Source organism: Hesperophylax consimilis, chromosome 13 (assembly GCF_061612785.1).
Source record: "Hesperophylax consimilis isolate HC1 chromosome 13, BYU_Hcon_1.0, whole genome shotgun sequence".
Taxonomy (NCBI): Eukaryota; Metazoa; Arthropoda; class Insecta; order Trichoptera; family Limnephilidae; genus Hesperophylax; species Hesperophylax consimilis.
In genome coordinates this window covers 31,923,060-31,936,846 of record NC_142848.1, presented here as the reverse complement: position 1 = coordinate 31,936,846, position 13,787 = coordinate 31,923,060, and the positions used below count along the sequence as shown (strand labels likewise).

At 38.0% G+C, this 13,787-nt stretch overlaps 1 protein-coding gene across 1 annotated transcript in view; it reads left to right on the top strand.

The window, feature by feature from the left end:
• LOC149418814 (uncharacterized) overlaps positions 1 to 13,787 on the top strand; it is a 32,477-nt gene that overhangs the window by 10,065 nt on the left and 8,625 nt on the right. The window contains exon 5 of the mRNA XM_089639014.1: positions 1,921 to 2,082. Coding sequence (XP_089495140.1) covers positions 1,921 to 2,082 — 162 coding nt within the window. The remainder of the gene's footprint in view (positions 1 to 1,920; positions 2,083 to 13,787) is intronic.

Here is a 13,787-nt window from a genome sequence, read left to right as displayed (position 1 = left end):
CGGGCATGGCAAATATATATTATTATTTATTATATAACTATATGATATGAATAAACATGTTGTCTTTTACTTGGAATTTTCAAATATTGAATATTGAATGCTATTTACTGAATTAATATCAGGTTTTTATATTCAGCTTTGAAATGTGGTGAAATTATGATGTAATCAAAGCAATTATAATTTATTGTTGATGATCAAATGTCATATATGATTTCTTTGAAAATTTCAATTGAAAATATTATTTGGTTTAGAGATTGTGTCAATTTTAGGAAAGCGATATATTTATGCGCTAATCGCGAAAAACACCCGCTATAGGCTAGATTCTATTGTTTGAAGCGCCCGACTACAATGTGTTAAATCATTGAAAGTGATGAAACAAAAACTTTATTAACTGGGTTAAGTAGGTTCGGTTAGGTTAGGCTTAAATTTTATTTATTTTTTATCGTTTCTAATGACTTTATATCACTTTTTAAACGTGTGTTGAATTGTCACTGTGTTGAGTTATCATGGAACCGTTCAAAGCAAATTTGTGGGCCAGATTTCATGCAGAACTGAATAATGCACGCAAACACTACCGAAATTAGTATGTTTGATTATTAACAGCATATATTATTAGTAGTTATGTAAATTCTAATCTAATTGAGAGTGAGATCATTGTAAGATTCTATCTCGATGAAAGCGATGGGATTGATATATGGAAAGAGTGACAGATACCGAAAATGGTGACCAGTTGAACCAGACGCAGGTCAAGGAAGAAGTGAACTGACTGCGTCGAAGAGGATTGAAGATGGATGGAAAGGAAGGTCTGAGGACTGGAGACGACTGACAAAAAATTGGAGCGTACAGCCCATTTGTCAAGGAAAATCCAACCCTTTAGTAATGATTAACTCTTCAAGCTAATTTGTTCGGTTTTTTTAACAAACAGCTAGTACCCGTAGAGTCAATTTTGTTCGCTTTTCAGAACAGCTCATAAGGGGCCGTTCAAGTATTATGTAAGCACTATAGGGGGGCAGGGGGGTCTTTGCTTTGCTTATTTTTGATGACATGGGGGGGTGAGGGGTCGAGATAGTGATTACGTCAGCACTGCTCAGCAGTAGTTATTTTTTTTTACACATTGGCAACCCACACATTGTCTATGTTTGAAAACCGAATACATATTCGGGGATTCCCACACATAATTAATACGTTTAGGTACTCGCTTAAAAAACAGAATACATTAACAGAAAAATGCATATAGGTACCAATTTTTACGTAAGCATGGGAGGGGGGGGTAAGTGATTTGCTTACTTTTGATGACAAGGGGGAAGAGGGGGTAAATAATTGTAATAAATCTGCTTACGTAATACTTGAACGGCCCCTAAGGTCTTATAGTCTCATTGTTAGAAATTTGAACTAAACAGTGTTAAAAAGAGAAAATATTGCTTTATATTCAAATATAGAAGCTAAACAAAGAATTATTAAAATATACACCTTTAAACAACCAAAGTTTCAACCGCAATTTCGAAAAATATTTGATTCTGTTTATGAATTTTTTATCAATTATTTTTAATGAAACGAATAAAGAGTGAGGTGGCTGTAATGTTTAAAAAATATTTTTCTAACAAAATACATGATTTTTTTCATTATCGGTAATTTTAGTCGAGCCGAGCCATTTTTTAAACTTTTTTATGTTTGCATTTAAAAATTGAATATTTCAAAAATTATGTGTATATTTCTAATAATAAATTTTGAGAGAGTATTTCATCACCTTTCAAAAACAGTTTTTAGTTTTCGAATATATTCAGAAATATCCCATTTATTTGCATTTTATTGAGAACCTGAAATGCACTCAAATTCACCGACTTTTTGATGGCATCTTTAGGTAGTATGACGGTCAATATGCCAGAGGCCTGAAGGGTGAATAAATTCTTATTTTTCCAGTGCCAATGACGCAGGATGGAGTGGATGTTGATAAATTTGAAACAATGGTCACAGAGGCAAAAAATTCCTCATCATGGAAGTGCTCAGAGCAAAAGCCATTTTGGGCAATGCTTTATACGATTCCTACCTTCCACAATCCAACAGGACGGTTACTGCCACCAGGTGAGTTAACTATTAGCTATTATTTTTTTATTATCGGAGATGAAGATAATTCTAATAAATATAAATGAAACATGAAACAGAATAAGACACAGAACCCAGGATTTCTGTCTCACCGGGACAATGCCTCAATCAACTCGGATGGTTGAGACGTTGTCCCGGTAAAACAGAACAAGACACAGAAAAATAAAAAGGTAATGGTCTCAACTGGGAATTGAACAAAGGAACTCTGTCTCACCGGGACAACGTTTCAACCATCCAAGTTGGTTGAGGCATTATCCCGGTGAGACAGAGTTCTTTTGTTCAATTCCCAGTTGAGACCGTTTCCTTTATATGTTTCTGTGTCTTGTTCTGTTTTACCGGGACAACGTCTCAACCATCCGAGTTGGTTGAGGCATTGTCCCGGTGAAACAGAGTTCTTTTGTTCAATTCCCAGTTGAGACCGTTACGTTTTTATTTTTCTGTGTCTTGATCTGTTTTACCAGGACAATGTCTCAACCAACTCGGAGAGAAATGACACAAAACAGCGCTATATACATGTAATGTTATTATGTATTATTCGATTCTTAGTTAAGACCGTTTTTGCTGTCAGTTGTTCTGTGAATAAGTTCTGTTTCGTGTTTCGCTTACATTTATTAGTATTATCTTCTTGAATGATATGTTACATTCATGGGAATAACCTTTGTGATGGACTCGCCCTGGGATAAATTTTTTTTATTGTTGATTTATTATGGTGGGAAAGAAATTTTCAGTTGGTCTCACGACATAGGAGATTACCAGATGTTGGACAACTGATTTTAAAACAAGTGTTTAGATTTATTAGGGTAGAGAAAAAAAAATAGGAACATGCACTGTATCGGCAGAGACCTCCGTGATGGTGGTTGATAATAGTAAGCCGAGCCAAAATGCTGGTGGGCCAACACGCCGCTGGACTGGGGGTAGTCAAGTTTCATCCTTTGAACAAAGAATTAGACTTTACTGGAGAAGTAACAATTTATTGGTTTTGAAACGATTTAAAATTAATGTGACAGGTTCTAGGGCCATAATTGATGTGTTCCTTTAGTGCATTTCTGTCTTTTGAAAACAAAAAGCATTCAGAATTCAAAAGAACATAAATTAGAAATCGCATATGGTGATTTGGGGGGTTGGTTTGAGAAGGGGGAGTCGGGATTTGAAAGCGCGGGGAGACGGTCAAGGCAGTCAGCGTTGAAGATCGGGAGGAGGAAGTCGATAGTCGTGGTTAGAAAAAGCGGTTCAAGACAGTCAGCGTTGAAGGTCGGAAGAAGCAAGTCGATAGTCGTGGTTAATGAGCCCGGGCGGGGAGACGGTCAGCGTTGAAGAACGGGGGAAGGAAGTCGATAGTCGGTGGTTAGAAAAAGCGGTTCAAGATAGTCAGTTTGAAAACGTTGGGAGGCGGGAAATAAAGTCAAGGGGGTCAGAGTTTCAAGGTCTGGGAGGCGGTCAGGAATAATCAGGATCGGTCAGCGTTTTAAGATAGTCGAGTTAGTAAAAAACTAGGAAGCGCGTCAACAAGAATTAATCGTCGGGACGCGAACACGGCTAAAATCATTTAGTGTAGAAGGTGCGGTTTTCTAACAGCATGAGTTTTCTGCATGTGACTGTGTTTGTTTTTTTTATAATTATTTGGATTGTTGACACTAAGATGTATCGGTAAGTCTATTATAATCTAATTATTAACACTTATTTCCTTAATGTAAACCAAATAATCCAATTGTATTTTGAAGTAAGGGTATTCAACTTGAGCACTATAGGTACCCGTTAGCGAAGGAGGTCATAAATTACGAGACCTGGCCATTAAAAAAGGGACGAAGAACGGTTACCCTGAAACCGCTTTAGATCATCCAACAATAGACATTGTTTATGAGTTTAAAATGATTTAATAATTCTCTAGTAGTTATATTTAGCGCCAAAATTTATAGAACACAAACCATTGTATTTATGCAGTGTTTTTATAGTAACGGATAGAACGGTAAATTAAATCTTCAATGCCTGTTATTTGAAAATGAGTTGTCGTATCCTCCTTGGGAATTCAACTTATTCTATACGGAATTCATAAAATATATTTAATTAAATATAATTTATTCAAACATCACTCTTTTAATTCATTTTTGAATCGGAATAACGCAGCGGATCGAGGCTAGTCGCCGAGAGAGTGCATCTGTCTGGCATTCCTATTCTATCAAGCGAGATTTTAATTTTTCATGGGTTTGACGGGGACGAAGTATACGAATTTTCCGTAGGCTGTCCTATCTTACCAAAGCGACAAAAGCGAAGGGAACGAAATTTGTAAATTGGCTTGCCTAATAGGGACTCTTGTGTTAGCAAAGTCGATAACCCTGGATACCGATATAACGTCTATTTTAGTATAGCAGCGCCGGCTTTTTCCCCTGCTATTGGTGTGGTTGAGTTATTCCCGTAAAAGCACCGGTTTCTGTCGAAGGTGTTGGCGGACCAGCCTTAGATAGTCACCCGGAATAGACCCCTGTTTCGAGTATTTTCAGCTGGTGAGAGGACGCTTTCACTGAGTTCAGATCGAAGGGAACGAAAATTGCTAATGGGCTTTCCTACTTGAGTTAGCTGGTAGACGAAGGAACAAAGCGGATAAGGGCTATGCTATTCTTGGCTGGCGTGTGAGGAGGATTTTCTCGCTGACAGAACGAAGGGATCGTGACGAATATGAAGTTGTTTCGGCGCTTTCTGACGTCCTTCCTGTCAAATCCAATAAGTACTTACCCCACTATAGGAGGAGAAGTCATCCAGAATTAGGTTGGAAATTGACTCCGACTGAAACCGTTTGAGCTGACGGAGATCGGATGATTTCAGATTCACGACCTGATGATTCCAGTATCCCTGATCCTTAGCGCCGGAAGTCGAGGATGTCAATTTCTACCATTCTTTGATATTTGAAGCGAACGGAGGGTAACAAACGATAGAGCGAATGACCATGACTTTGAAGTGGGGTAAAATCTCCCGTCTAGGAAACATTCGTTATGTCGGATGGACGCCCTCATCCAAATTAAATATTGACATGACTATTTTGAGTGTGGACGAAAGACTTGAAGTATGTTTTGTATTGTACATATGATAAATATGTGTCATTACCTCTACTGGAACGAGAAGCTGTATAGACTGGAGCCAGGAGCTATTTGGAGTAGCGTGACTGCAGAGGCGAAGTCGAACAAACTGAAGCTGAATTCATCATTATCCTTACGAGCGTAAACCAGAGGGGTGTTCACGGGACTCCCGAACTCCTGACGTTGCTGATGCAAACCACTTCAGTATATGTTTATGTTTGAGGTTAGTAGAGTGGACTCCTAATTTTCGGCATGCTGGCGAAGCTCAACTCATCATCGATTTGGGGGAGGTTGACGCGACCTAAACCTCGCGCTACCCACGTGACCCATATGGTTCCTGACACCAGGCTATCATGCCACCGGACCGGAGCAGTCCCTTGTACCTAACGGTATAAGATGAATCTTCATCATTCATCATCAACATCAACATCAACAGCTACCACCAAGGACCCACATTCCACCTTCATCACCCTCCGGCAGGAGGCAAAACATGTCATTATCTCATCTGTCGCTGAGCGATATTCAATTCATTTCTGGAGGTGTTGGGATTGGACCATCAACTTGGCTGCTCTCGAGCTGGTCACGTTGATGGGTGGGATTTGGACGGAGACCAATCGAAAGCAACACATGTTTTGTCTCTAGCTATTCCCGAAAATACCTACTCATAGAAATAACTCACAAAACTAACAATCCATAGTCAAATCATTAACTTAGAATCTTGTGCATCTTGAATTGAATTGTCTATAGTGAATTTCATGTACTTAATTTGTAATTAATTGTCTCATTATATTAGCACATTATCAACTGCAGCAACCGGAAACGTTTGGGCGAGCAAACAAGGTAGGAAAAGGTAGTTAAAATCAGGGTAGTCGGTCATTGTCTTATTTTTAAACCATACAGAATGTAACACGCCTCATCTAAAAAGAACCAAAGTTACCACAACCAATTAAAAGGATCCTTCAATGAATTAATCCCTGTCGAAACAAAAAATTGACACAACGTGACATATTAATTCGTTAAGATTGAAGGGTTGATAAACCGCGAGAAGAGCCAAATCAAACGAGCAAAATATTAATCCGTTAAGAAGATCTATCTGGCTTCTTTCCTTTGTTTTGACCATAGAACGTTGAGAACCATTACAGTGATGCCGTTGGACCAGGAGGTGAGGTATTAAAATGTTTTACATTCTGTTTGGTTCAAGACAATGAAAAAAAAATATAAAAAGCCAGGGCTAACAGTTCAGTGTTTTAAATACAAAACTGCGAAAAGTAGTGAATTTCTACAATAATAGTTGAGCTATACGTGAATTTATCAGTAGGGTAAAAATCAGTTTATTTAAATTCCAAATAAAAATATACGACCGAAATTTTATGATGTTATCCAACCTCCGATAGGACATAGTGAGTAAAGGTATTACATTGTGGAGGGAGAAAATAGTTCCTTCAGTAGTAGACCTAATACCAGCGCATTAGTTTATTTGCTTTCAATGCTAAATATCCGAAATAAAAATATCCGTGAATTATAAGCAGAGAATAAATTAGATTATTTAAATTTTAAATAAAATTGTAAAACAAAATTTTGTATTGTCATCCAACCTCCGATAAGACATAGTTATTAAAGGTATTACATTGTGGAGGGAGAAAATAGTTTCTTCAAGTAGTAGACACAAACCCAGTTCATTCTAGAGGCTGATGTCCCACCTCCGATAAGGACTGAATTAACAGATAAAACTTTTTTTTATGTTTCCTTATTCATTGAAATTATTTATTAAATGCATTTAGGATTTTTTCGACCGCCATGCTAGGCACATGCCCGTGTTACTTTGAAGGGAGACGAAAAGGGAAAGTGCAATTTAAACAAACATTTTAAAGTCAATAATAGACGTACGGTGAGGAAGACCCTAGGGCCAAGACGGTTGTAAAATCATAACAAAGATGTATTGTACTACTAGACCGGACCCTCTCCCCGGGGACAAAAATAAATAATAGCTTATTACGACACTTATTACGAACTTGACCGTTATAAGTGGGTCAACGGACAGGATGCTGGTATTTGAATGTTAACAATGTTTTAAAATAAGTCAGTTTCAGAATCCCAATTACGGAAGTAGAATCGATTAAATAAAATAAAAAAATATATATGAATAAAGGGTTCGTGAAAAAAAAAATGTATACATATAAACATATTTATACCTAGGGTTTCCCTGATACTTTTTCAGACTCCCCATCGAATCAACATTAATTACCTCGGTAGTGTTGTCAACATTACTAAACCTTCCTTTGTCCCGATTTTCGACCAACGATTAAACTTCATAATTGGAGAATTAGATAGTTTCGCTGTCAAAATAATATCACACAAATATTAGCAAGCCGAAATGGTTTTTTTTTCCTGCGCTATCGCGTGGACGAAGACTCCAACATAAACTGGACAGTTCAGCGCGGCGTACTGAAAGCTACACCCTTTCGCGGTTTTATGCAATGAAAAAGGGAATGACAGACAGGGTGAGAAGACATGAGTGACTCTGGGATGAAAAGAGCGTAATTCGCTGTTGAAGGCGTCTAGCTGAAGGTAACCTGCGAGGTTCCTGCAAGGTTGTGTGGAAGAGATGTTCGCGCGATATTCCGTAGGAATAAACCCGTTAAAGTTCTATCAAATACTCCAATGGCGTCGACCTGGAACCTGATGTAAGCCAACGCAATCTTGGCTTAATTACAACAGATTCTAAGAGGTGAAGTGTAGGTCTGACAGCACGTGGAAGGAGGGCTTCATCAGACGAAACTTACATGACACATTTTCGCGTCAGCATCGTGATATGGGATGCAATTACTTTCCCCATTTAGAGACAGTAAAGTAGGTTCACAGAAGTGAATACGCTGGAACAATATCTGGAAGTGTTGGGAAGTCTCAATTCGTTTTCCTTCAGGCGTGGTGGGTTCTGGTAGGTCACGGTACCTTTGAGAAGTGGGTCGCCAGCTATTAGAGTATAGCCTAAGACACGCTGAGGTCAATGTTTGAGTTCTGATCACCATTCACCGTTATTGTTTGGCTAATGTAAGACAGCGTAGTTTGAAAGAGATTTCATTTGTATAGTTTACCCCTTTTCCTTCCCCTCCCCCTCCACACTTCTTTTTCCTATAATACGACATAGTTGTTCAACAAAACTCTTATCAAAATATTAGTAGCTACTACAATATTAGGTTCCTTGAGTTAGCTTTTCACGAAAGCGGCGCTATATAAATTATTCAATAATAATAATTATTATTATCAGGCGTCCTGTAAGGAGGAATAGGAAATAAGGCACACGGTTTTACGAGAAATAATTTATCAATTAAATTGGTAAAGAGATTATCCACTCTAATTAGACGGAACTGAATTACCGCAAAACATATAGGTACACTAATAGATTGTTCATATAGAAGGAGTCCTATTCACATGAATTAAAACATCAAAACAAATTACCCAACGCTTAAAAATGCAAATAATTAGTGCGAAATAACTCTCAAGATCTTGGTTACTGTATGCTCAGTCATAAAACAATTAACAACGGCAGGAACACACAAAAGGTTAACAAAAGGGCCCCATAACGGACCTACCAGAGGTTTAACTGATAGCGTTCGGCCTAGGGAGAAAGATAAGATATAACGTCAAGTGAGACAGGGGCGGATTGGGAAATCTTTCGTAGAAAAAAAATAAATATATATAAAAAAAAAATAACATAAAAGGTAAAAGGGATTAGGAGTTTTTAACAATTTTAACAACAAGAACAGAGCAGTGGGGAGCAAGTGAAACCTAGGAAGGTTTGAAAAAAAAAATGTATTATTGGCGAGTTCAAACGTGTTCTGCTGCTAAGTTGATGGAACAATAATAGCTGACAATAGCTTATCTCCGTATCTACTCCCACTATTATTTTTCCAGAAGGGAGCTGTGATGGACTCGCCCTGGGATAAATTTTTTTTATTGTTGATTTATTATGGTGGGAAAGAAATTTTCAGTTGGTCTCACGACATAGGAGATTACCAGATGTTGGACAACTGATTTTAAAACAAGTGTTTAGATTTATTAGGGTAGAGAAAAAAAAATAGGAACATGCACTGTATCGGCAGAGACCTCCGTGATGGTGGTTGATAATAGTAAGCCGAGCCAAAATGCTGGTGGGCCAACACGCCGCTGGACTGGGGGTAGTCAAGTTTCATCCTTTGAACAAAGAATTAGACTTTACTGGAGAAGTAACAATTTATTGGTTTTGAAACGATTTAAAATTAATGTGACAGGTTCTAGGGCCATAATTGATGTGTTCCTTTAGTGCATTTCTGTCTTTTGAAAACAAAAAGCATTCAGAATTCAAAAGAACATAAATTAGAAATCGCATATGGTGATTTGGGGGGTTGGTTTGAGAAGGGGGAGTCGGGATTTGAAAGCGCGGGGAGACGGTCAAGGCAGTCAGCGTTGAAGATCGGGAGGAGGAAGTCGATAGTCGTGGTTAGAAAAAGCGGTTCAAGACAGTCAGCGTTGAAGGTCGGAAGAAGCAAGTCGATAGTCGTGGTTAATGAGCCCGGGCGGGGAGACGGTCAGCGTTGAAGAACGGGGGAAGGAAGTCGATAGTCGGTGGTTAGAAAAAGCGGTTCAAGATAGTCAGTTTGAAAACGTTGGGAGGCGGGAAATAAAGTCAAGGGGGTCAGAGTTTCAAGGTCTGGGAGGCGGTCAGGAATAATCAGGATCGGTCAGCGTTTTAAGATAGTCGAGTTAGTAAAAAACTAGGAAGCGCGTCAACAAGAATTAATCGTCGGGACGCGAACACGGCTAAAATCATTTAGTGTAGAAGGTGCGGTTTTCTAACAGCATGAGTTTTCTGCATGTGACTGTGTTTGTTTTTTTTATAATTATTTGGATTGTTGACACTAAGATGTATCGGTAAGTCTATTATAATCTAATTATTAACACTTATTTCCTTAATGTAAACCAAATAATCCAATTGTATTTTGAAGTAAGGGTATTCAACTTGAGCACTATAGGTACCCGTTAGCGAAGGAGGTCATAAATTACGAGACCTGGCCATTAAAAAAGGGACGAAGAACGGTTACCCTGAAACCGCTTTAGATCATCCAACAATAGACATTGTTTATGAGTTTAAAATGATTTAATAATTCTCTAGTAGTTATATTTAGCGCCAAAATTTATAGAACACAAACCATTGTATTTATGCAGTGTTTTTATAGTAACGGATAGAACGGTAAATTAAATCTTCAATGCCTGTTATTTGAAAATGAGTTGTCGTATCCTCCTTGGGAATTCAACTTATTCTATACGGAATTCATAAAATATATTTAATTAAATATAATTTATTCAAACATCACTCTTTTAATTCATTTTTGAATCGGAATAACGCAGCGGATCGAGGCTAGTCGCCGAGAGAGTGCATCTGTCTGGCATTCCTATTCTATCAAGCGAGATTTTAATTTTTCATGGGTTTGACGGGGACGAAGTATACGAATTTTCCGTAGGCTGTCCTATCTTACCAAAGCGACAAAAGCGAAGGGAACGAAATTTGTAAATTGGCTTGCCTAATAGGGACTCTTGTGTTAGCAAAGTCGATAACCCTGGATACCGATATAACGTCTATTTTAGTATAGCAGCGCCGGCTTTTTCCCCTGCTATTGGTGTGGTTGAGTTATTCCCGTAAAAGCACCGGTTTCTGTCGAAGGTGTTGGCGGACCAGCCTTAGATAGTCACCCGGAATAGACCCCTGTTTCGAGTATTTTCAGCTGGTGAGAGGACGCTTTCACTGAGTTCAGATCGAAGGGAACGAAAATTGCTAATGGGCTTTCCTACTTGAGTTAGCTGGTAGACGAAGGAACAAAGCGGATAAGGGCTATGCTATTCTTGGCTGGCGTGTGAGGAGGATTTTCTCGCTGACAGAACGAAGGGATCGTGACGAATATGAAGTTGTTTCGGCGCTTTCTGACGTCCTTCCTGTCAAATCCAATAAGTACTTACCCCACTATAGGAGGAGAAGTCATCCAGAATTAGGTTGGAAATTGACTCCGACTGAAACCGTTTGAGCTGACGGAGATCGGATGATTTCAGATTCACGACCTGATGATTCCAGTATCCCTGATCCTTAGCGCCGGAAGTCGAGGATGTCAATTTCTACCATTCTTTGATATTTGAAGCGAACGGAGGGTAACAAACGATAGAGCTAATGACCATGACTTTGAAGTGGGGTAAAATCTCCCGTCTAGGAAACATTCGTTATGTCGGATGGACGCCCTCATCCAAATTAAATATTGACATGACTATTTTGAGTGTGGACGAAAGACTTGAAGTATGTTTTGTATTGTACATATGATAAATATGTGTCATTACCTCTACTGGAACGAGAAGCTGTATAGACTGGAGCCAGGAGCTATTTGGAGTAGCGTGACTGCAGAGGCGAAGTCGAACAAACTGAAGCTGAATTCATCATTATCCTTACGAGCGTAAACCAGAGGGGTGTTCACGGGACTCCCGAACTCCTGACGTTGCTGATGCAAACCACTTCAGTATATGTTTATGTTTGAGGTTAGTAGAGTGGACTCCTAATTTTCGGCATGCTGGCGAAGCTCAACTCATCATCGATTTGGGGGAGGTTGACGCGACCTAAACCTCGCGCTACCCACGTGACCCATATGGTTCCTGACACCAGGCTATCATGCCACCGGACCGGAGCAGTCCCTTGTACCTAACGGTATAAGATGAATCTTCATCATTCATCATCAACATCAACATCAACAGCTACCACCAAGGACCCACATTCCACCTTCATCACCCTCCGGCAGGAGGCAAAACATGTCATTATCTCATCTGTCGCTGAGCGATATTCAATTCATTTCTGGAGGTGTTGGGATTGGACCATCAACTTGGCTGCTCTCGAGCTGGTCACGTTGATGGGTGGGATTTGGACGGAGACCAATCGAAAGCAACACATGTTTTGTCTCTAGCTATTCCCGAAAATACCTACTCATAGAAATAACTCACAAAACTAACAATCCATAGTCAAATCATTAACTTAGAATCTTGTGCATCTTGAATTGAATTGTCTATAGTGAATTTCATGTACTTAATTTGTAATTAATTGTCTCATTATATTAGCACATTATCAACTGCAGCAACCGGAAACGTTTGGGCGAGCAAACAAGGTAGGAAAAGGTAGTTAAAATCAGGGTAGTCGGTCATTGTCTTATTTTTAAACCATACAGAATGTAACACGCCTCATCTAAAAAGAACCAAAGTTACCACAACCAATTAAAAGGATCCTTCAATGAATTAATCCCTGTCGAAACAAAAAATTGACACAACGTGACATATTAATTCGTTAAGATTGAAGGGTTGATAAACCGCGAGAAGAGCCAAATCAAACGAGCAAAATATTAATCCGTTAAGAAGATCTATCTGGCTTCTTTCCTTTGTTTTGACCATAGAACGTTGAGAACCATTACACCTTTAATAATATTTTTTAAATGATTTATTTTAATATGTAGCCATTATTCGTGGCTAATATTATGAGATTCTGCTGACAAAATTATTTGTAGAAAAAGACTAAATCCTCTCAATTCATTATACTAGCGCCATCTTTATGATTTTACCAACAACATTTTGTTTGTTTACTAAAAAATAATTTAAACATTTTCCGCTTATACAGAGTATCAGGGGTGTCAAAGTTTTAAGGTAGTTTTTAGGTTAACCTCTCAGACAAAGACTTTTATTTACTATGTGTTCCTTTAGAACTGTCAAAACGTGATAATTTTTGTGTTATTTACGAATTTTGCTAAAAGCTTCATAACTCACGTTTTGGGAAAGGTAGCCTCATTCTAAAAAATGTTTTGGAAAGATTATGAAATCCACTATCGCATTGTGTTGTTATACGTAAATATTTGCGTTTCTAAATATACATTTTATGAAAACGTCAAAAATATGTAAAAATCGCTTACCATTATTTCAAAGCCGTGAAAAATGTACTTTTTTCTGAGTATCATACAGAAATAACACTTTATATATTGAAAAAATATAATTAAAAACTATTAGTCACCTCAAAATATTAACCGTCCAAACTAAAATATTTTTAATAAATTATTTAGAAACGCAATAAATTATGAACGAACAAGATGACAGATTCAATCGGCTTAGATAATGCACCTCTACCTTCCATAGATATTCTTGAATACAGAGACGCGTAGCGTTATTCATTATCGATACTCTGTTTTTTAAATCATGGCAATCCGTATACTAGTGATGGAAATAAATCGATTTTTGTAAAATCTCGCGCGTTTACGTGAAAAGACATTCTAATGTCTTGACCGCTATTATCATATTTACGTCTATTGACAATCTAATGTTCTGAGTGGTTAAAAACTTGAATTGTGTTAATAGGAAATTATATATTGGAATTACGAAAAAAAATAAATATCTTTTTTCCTTCCACCATCGTGTAGAATCACCTCCCGAAGTTAGCGCACTTAACTCGCGGACACCCTGTAATGATGGTTGTAATAATTCTTAATAAAAATTAAAAATAGCCAGTATTTTAAAGATTTGATTGTACCTTGATACATGCATACATGTACACATACAGGGTTT